The sequence below is a fragment of the Acanthopagrus latus genome, chromosome 20, assembly GCF_904848185.1.
Source record: "Acanthopagrus latus isolate v.2019 chromosome 20, fAcaLat1.1, whole genome shotgun sequence".
Classification (NCBI taxonomy): Eukaryota; Metazoa; Chordata; class Actinopteri; order Spariformes; family Sparidae; genus Acanthopagrus; species Acanthopagrus latus.
In genome coordinates, this window is record NC_051058.1 from 11,663,199 (window position 1) to 11,670,431 (window position 7,233).

The 7,233-nt window shown below is 44.2% G+C and overlaps 1 protein-coding gene across 3 annotated transcripts; it reads left to right on the forward strand.

Annotated features, from left to right (window-relative positions):
• Positions 1-32: 32 nt before the first annotated feature.
• prrt2 (proline-rich transmembrane protein 2) lies at positions 33-7,233 on the forward strand. 3 transcript variants are annotated; one of them, XM_037081333.1, is made up of 5 exons: positions 33-588; positions 2,591-2,885; positions 3,083-3,381; positions 4,067-4,196; positions 5,140-7,232. In XM_037081333.1, exons 2-5 carry the CDS (start codon positions 2,654-2,656, stop codon positions 5,154-5,156), a joined length of 678 nt encoding a protein of 225 aa, XP_036937228.1. In that variant the 5' UTR covers positions 33-588; positions 2,591-2,653; the 3' UTR covers positions 5,157-7,232. The 3 variants fall into 3 exon arrangements, with proteins under 3 accessions (XP_036937228.1, XP_036937230.1, XP_036937229.1); XM_037081335.1 differs by lacking the exon at positions 33-588 and adding an exon at positions 808-926 and having other exon boundaries at positions 5,140-7,233; XM_037081334.1 differs by lacking the exon at positions 33-588 and adding an exon at positions 1,896-2,140 and having other exon boundaries at positions 5,140-7,233.

The window sequence follows — 7,233 nt, forward strand, 5'->3', positions numbered from 1 at the left end:
GTCACCACCTTTTCGGGGAGTATTGATCGCCTGTTTTTTTTCGGGGCTTAATTGTGAACTCTTGTCCTTCATCCTTAGAAAAAAAAACCACCTCCTGTGGTGCAGCATCACTGAGCGGACAAATATTCAGTGACAGAAGCTGGTATTTTTGGAGGGGTGAGGAGAGGAGGATGCTATAATCCAGCGTCCCCCTCCCTCCTCCCACATCACGTAGCTGGCTGATTTCACTTTTCATTTCACACACACCCCTCCTTCTCTGATCCACCCTGCCATCCTGGAGACTCCCTCTCCACCCATCCATCCATCCGTCTATCTATCCCTGCACACTGCGCTGGAACAACAACAACTCTCTCGTCTCTTCTGGATATTCCCGAATTTCTTTTTGTGTCAGACGCGATTTTCAGCGCTCGTCTGCAGACACGTCGCGGCGGTGGAGGAGATGCTCGCTGTCGTGTGATGCCCATTTGTTTTTGCACCTGAGGAAGAAAGGGAAGGAGGAGGGGGAAAAAAAACCGTTTCCACTATGTCAAAGCCAGGGACGATCCGACTGTGTTGAGACAGGCGCTGGAATAACAGAAATAAATAAAGGTCAGTCTGATTTACCTTCATTGCCACCTTAAGTTAATCATTAATTAATGTTACTGGGCCTTTAGTCTCCTATAAATGATCCGATGCATTTTTTTGTGTGCTCATCATTGCAATGTGGCATCTCCTCATCCACTGAATACAAATCAGCAGCAGCAGCAGGCTAATAAGCACCCTCCTCCTCCTCCTCTTCCTCCTCCTCTCCTTCCTCCTTCACTCTTCCATCCGAGTTTTTTACCCCCTCCTTTGTCCTCGTCCTTTCTCTGCCCTCTCCCTTTCTACCTTTTGTTCCGTGGCCACCGTATGTCATTTAGCGCCTGTGTACACATGCAGAAATAATGGTATGTACACACCTGCACGGAGACCATGGCCGCTACTATCGTTTTCAAAGGGAGCCTCCCGTCTGCCATGCCTTTGTGCTCCTCGTGTCATTGTGACCTGCTTTCCCTCTGTTACCTGATATAGAAGATCTGCTATTTTAATGAGACCTTTGAGGCCTGATGTGCTGCGGGGACGTGCTTTGTCTTTTTTATGTTTACCTCCAGCCTATGTATTTACAATGCAGTCATGACATAAGAAGAGATTACTTTAATTTTTGAAAAGAGCAGCAATATCACCTGGAAACGGAGTGGATTAAAAAAAAAAAAAAAGGCTCATCCTGATATTGAGTCTGGATTCATACTCTTAAATCGGCTGAAGTAGGATGTGTTCAGGGACTGTGGGGAAGTTATTAGACTGATAAGCAGAGGCTGAACTTTGGACAACCTCCCTGAATATCTCTGACCTTTAATTATATAACATCAGGCAATGGAACAAGACTTTCATGTGATGTTTTATTTTTTATTTATTTTTTTATTTTTTTAAAGTCTTTAAAGATGATATTATTTCACGCATTCCTTCTTCATGGTCAAAACCTCGCACCTCCATTACCCACAATGCACCAACAGATCAACATAGAGTCCGAATTATACAACAGCAAACGTGATGGTCAACTTTTGCCTAAACAAAAGCTAACATTATATACTATAACATTTATATAGGTAATGAAATGCCAAGTCATGAGTATAGATAGCTAGCTAATTAGCCAAACTTCTGAATAAAAGGATGTGCTTGAAGATTAAAAGGGCAAGATATATGAATTTCAGTTTAAAGCAGTACAAAAAATAACTAAAATTATCTTTTTAAGTTGCCAGAAGTCACAACCTTGCCAGAAGTCCGGCTAGCTGCATGGCTAACGGAGCTAACAAGCTAACAGTAGCTACAGTCATGGATGTATACACAGAATACAGTTAGCAGCAGTCACCAGTTGCTATGGTGATATGATGCACCTTTTTGTCTTTTGTGATATATGAATTTAACAGGTGGCCACTACTTACATATTGCACCTTTAATAAAATGTGAAGGTTAAAATGCATCAAGCTAGCTGCATACATTAACATACAGCACTGCACATGAGTGTGGGCGTGAGGACGTGTCACAGTAACTGTGAGATCCAGATGGGAGCGACAGGAGGCAGGAAGCTGAGATGTTCAACCACCGTCGAGGTTAAGAAATGGTCTGGTCCATGGTAGCAGTGACTGAAAATGTATTACAAGATTCTGCTCACATGAATGTAAAAAATGTAAAAATCCAAGTCCAAAATAAGGGAGTCACACACCCCCAATCTCCCCTGTAATTTAAAACCTTGCAATTTAGTTGGAGACTTTGGTGTGTTATGATAAAATAAAAGCAACTTGTGCAGGTTTTATCTATATCTGGAACAACAATGCAAATGTTGTTACATAGCCAGTGGTACTCTACAGGAGCTGTAAACAGACTTTGATGTGTAAAATCGGCAGAATTCCCCTTTAATGTAACCAAAATTTCCCATTTCATAAAAATCTTCTGGGCCAAGTGTGCCAAGTGAAAAATGTTTGTACAGTCCCTAAACTGATTTCAAGGAGAAACTTTTGTTTACCAAGATGATAAAAAAAAAACAACAAAAAAAACATTTTCTGCCCCCCAGGTGTAACAACAGGGAGCACGCACAAGACCGGACCACAAACAGAGGCTTCATCTTACTGTCAGCATGGCTGTGAACATGATGCCATGTCCCGCCATTTGGCCAGGGGAGGAACAACCATCGCTGTTGGATGAGGAGGGCTCTCTAGCGAGCCAAGCCCCCATCTCTGAGCCATGCCTTCCAGTCAGAGCCGAACAAATCACCCAGAGCAGCAGCAGCAGCCCGGCCGGCACAAGGCCTCCCCGCAGCAAATCCAAAGGAGAACTAGTCATAGTCATCAACGAGAAGCTGAAGAACAGTAAGTGACTGTGTTTGACCTCATATTCAAGGCAGCAGGGTGGGTGGAGGTGGAGGGGGGGAAACAGCTGCTGAGTCAGCTCGCCCCAGGCAAGTCAGATTCCAGTCCATGAAAATGCTCCTGCGAGGGCGCACACACATTTAGCTCCTGCGGTGTTTTAAACATTCGCCCCGTCCTTTTTGTCCCCTCATGTGTAGGTAACGGGATCCACTCGGCGCCTGCGGAGAGCACCTCGCCGGTAATCTCCTCTCCCCCCAGAAGACAGCACTCCATCTCTTACCCCCATCATCACGGCAAGACCAGGAAGGGGAGCAGGGCGAGCTCCATCGGCTACACCGCCTTCTCGCCCAGGCCGTCGCTTTCCCGCCACTCCAGCATCGCCACCAACCCGCCCTTGGACCGGACCAAAGTTAAAGACTACCTCCTGCTCTCTGTGCTTGCCTGCTTCTGCCCCGTCTGGCCCATAAACATTGTGGGATTTGTCTACTCCATCATGGTACGACCTGGATGTTTTGGCTTCTTCTGAACTTTTCCAATAAACTGTATTCACATGGCCATTTTCCTCCGACATGGTGCCCAGAGGGGGAAGCTCAAAATGTTGTTGGGATCCGGGTTGCAAGTCCTACAAAGACAAGGATTCTGACCAACTGTGAACATTTCACTGCTTCCTGGTTGATCAGCAAGTAAAAAAGACAACGGGTAGTGAAAACTCCAGAGGGATATTGGGACGTATTTCAAAACAAAACAATATTGGAGATTTGGTAACCTTTTAGCTAACGTTAGCATTCTAACACTGTCCTAGCAAACAGTGTTACAAAATGTAAACATAGTCATAAATATCAACACACATCTGGAACCTGGAAGTGAAATCTAATGGCTAATGGGTCATCAGATGTGTGGTTTTATCTTGAAAGATGGTCCAATTTTTCCCTCCAAATTATCACTATCCATTGTCTGTTCACCTGCTGATCAATCGGGAAGTGGTGAAATGATCATAATTTGTCAGATTCTTAACACTAAATGAGCACTCAAGCATGATGCTAGTGGAAAGTGGCCACCTTGTGAATATAGTCTATAACAGTAGATTTCATGTTCTAAACTTGGCTGAATTTCAGTGTTTTTTCTTTCAAACATTTGTCCTTGTGACCCAAGCTAACAGATGGTTCAATCTTCTCCCTCAGTCCAAGAACAGTCTCGAGCAGGGGAACCTGGATGGCGCCGTTCGTCTGGGACGTGTGGCCAAGATGCTCTCCATGGTGTCACTAGTAGGAGGGACGGTCATTATCATCGCCTGCATTGTCAACCTGGCCAGTGAGTGTCCCAAATCTGACCTTTAAACCTTCCCCTCCCTCTCTTTGTACCCTCTGTGTAGTTATAAACAGCTGATCCCCCCCCCCCCCACGAACATTTTTGTTTCTCTTGAATCCTGATCGTCCTGGACCAAAAACCTACCACTGTCACTGTTCCTTCCATCATAGTACAGCATCTCCCTCTGTAATCCCTGAGACTCTTTCCACCCGTGTTTGCGTAACATTGCACTAGTTACGATGCCTGCACACGTCTTTCTACACTGCAGCACTTTAGCCTTCAGGGACTGCGTCAACGCGACACAAAGATCAGAACATATTAATCACATTTGCATCAGTCAGATCTACATTTTATGACATGTTATTTTTCCCATTTGCACGGGTGGCCTCCGGCCTCCAGCTGTAACCGACTGCATGCCTCGGACTGCTGTGTGTGTGTATCTGTAGAGTGATGGCTGTAGTCTGCTGTCTGTTGTATGCCTTGCCCTGTTTGCTTGTACAAAATGTGATGTCTTGTTGTCCCTGTACCACATGTGTACTCAATGTGTGTCAGCTGTTGACATGCTCGCAAGACAAATAAATGTAGTGACTTGTAAAGAAAGGGACTAGTATTTGTCTTTTTGTTCCGTATGTTTAACGTAAGCTTGAAGGGTCAGTCAGTTAAATGCTTCTTTGAGCTTTTCACTTCATTTGAAGAAGATCTTCTTTTGAATGCACACAGCCTGTTGGGTCTCATTAAGCCAAGAGATGTCCTCATTAACTTAACGACCGGCAGAGCATTTGTACATACAAGTTGAGTTTTCAAGGGGTTCTGGGACTGAACAATCCTTGTTTTTCTTTTCCTCATTATATAACCGTCCTCTGTGGTCTGTGAAAGTGTATACATCCATATTGAGTTGCAGTGATACATAGCTCTCCAACTAATACGCTTCCTCTTCTTTTTTTAGTAAATGTGAAAACCTGAGTTTCATCCCGGGATGAAACCGGATAAGGCTACTGACCGTCTGGCCCGCACCTGCACCACCGTCTTTACCGCCTAGTCATTACCTGGATGTGTGACAAATATGCACCCGATATTATACAGTGCTTACTTATATTTCTGTCAATCTATATAAATCCCTTTTGCTAATGGATGAAAAATAAAATATGCAAATGCTGCTGCTCTGAGTCAAGGGGAGGGGGAGGGGAAGGGAGGGGTTTGTCCGTCTGATGTTGGATGGAGAAGGGAGAAGACAGTCTAATCAGTCCCTTCGTATTCTGGCCGACACATTCAGAACGATCCTCAAGAACTCTTGGCCATCATCACCCGCAGGACTGACTCAGACGAGGTGGACTGGAAAATGTAGGCCCCCCGCCCTCCCCCGTGGAGGTGGTGATGGGCAGCATTGCCTCATAGCAAGTCCCAAACAAAATGTCCGCCAAGTCCATCCTCCACTGCACCGATGACAGGGCCGCATCAGACTTCCAGCTTGCCGTTAAATCCCCTCGGACACGTGGAGGGGGCTCTGGGATTTGCGTTGCGTTGGACTCACAGAGAAATTTCACCCACTTCCCCTTCACAGAGATGAAACACTTTCGAATCACTGTACGTCCTCCACGTTTCAGACTCTCTCCTCTGTGTGCTCATCATGACTTCCATGCCATACGTCTTGTCTTTGACTGTACGGGTGGCAAGAGAGGATGAAAAAGAGGCTTACCAAGGACTGGCTGTGGGTGCTAAAACGGAAGGGGATTATGGAAAGTCTCACACAAGAAGGCAGAGTCACCACTGCGAGGAAAAATATGTGCCAAAAAAAGAATTTAGAGGGAAAGTTGTCTTGCTTTTTTTTTCCGAAGACCCAACCCTGACCACAGAATTGCTGTTGTAGAAAGGAACATCCGGGTGTTTTTACTCTGCCGCACCTTTACTGTGTATCTGCTCGACACCACTGACCACTGTGAGCTGGAGGGCACATGTCCACGTAAGAAAATATAAATGACGTATGTAGCAAGATACAGTGCAAGCTAAGCTAAGCCATGCTACGTCATCTATAACCTAATCTTTTTGATAATGTTTGTAAAACAGTTTCGTAATGGGATGCTTTGGAGTGCTGTGCCGCAGTTGACAGATGGCGGTAGTATTGTGTGCTAATGGGCTTCACTATTTGGTTAACAAATGATAAGAGCTTGTTGCTGCATCCACAGGGAGCCTGTACTTTCAAACCAGACAGATTGTGGCACTTTCACCCTTGAAAACAGAGATCAACAACTGAATATCTGCCCATTATGTTGTCACACACAGCAGGACGCTGTCTTGTGATGGTTAATTTCTAAAACTGGTTCATGGGACCACGGTTTTATGGGTTTGAAATATGAATAGAACTAAAACCTGATTTATTATTATTATTATTATTATTATTATTATTATTATTATTATTATCTCCTGTGTATCCTCAACTAACCTCTTTATCTACCTGTGCTTCTCACTGTGATCTGAAACAACTGGGATTCATCGAGAATGGATCAAACTCTCCTTATTTATGATTTTATTGTGGTTTTTGAATCATGTACAGAAACGCCACAATTTCTCATGAGTTCAAACCTGCAGACTATTTTCTGTACTGATTAATATGGCTTTTCTCCCCCCCCTCTGTTAGTACTTAATATGTACATTTAATTGTAATCAACAGTCGATGTGTTCTGCAGATATAAACCTCAATATTGTGATAATTCTCTAGTTGATATGAGTTAGCATTTAAGTAGTTACGATCTGAAGTAGGCACAGAAACTGTCGGCTAGCCTCCCGGCAGGCGTTGTATTACCACCTGGCTTCTATAATCTCTGTGGTTATTGGCATGTTGTGCTTTTTTTTTTTTTTTTAAATTAATGTGTGATGATAGAAGTTGAAAATTACGAAGAAAAGCTGGCACTCGGAATATTATGACTTCTGCAGCACATTCATAATAAAGACACAATGCATGCAACATGTTCTCGTTGTTGTTTCCAAAGGGATAAAGAGCAGCGGTGGAGATTAAAGAGATTTCGGTTTTGTCGGGAGAGAA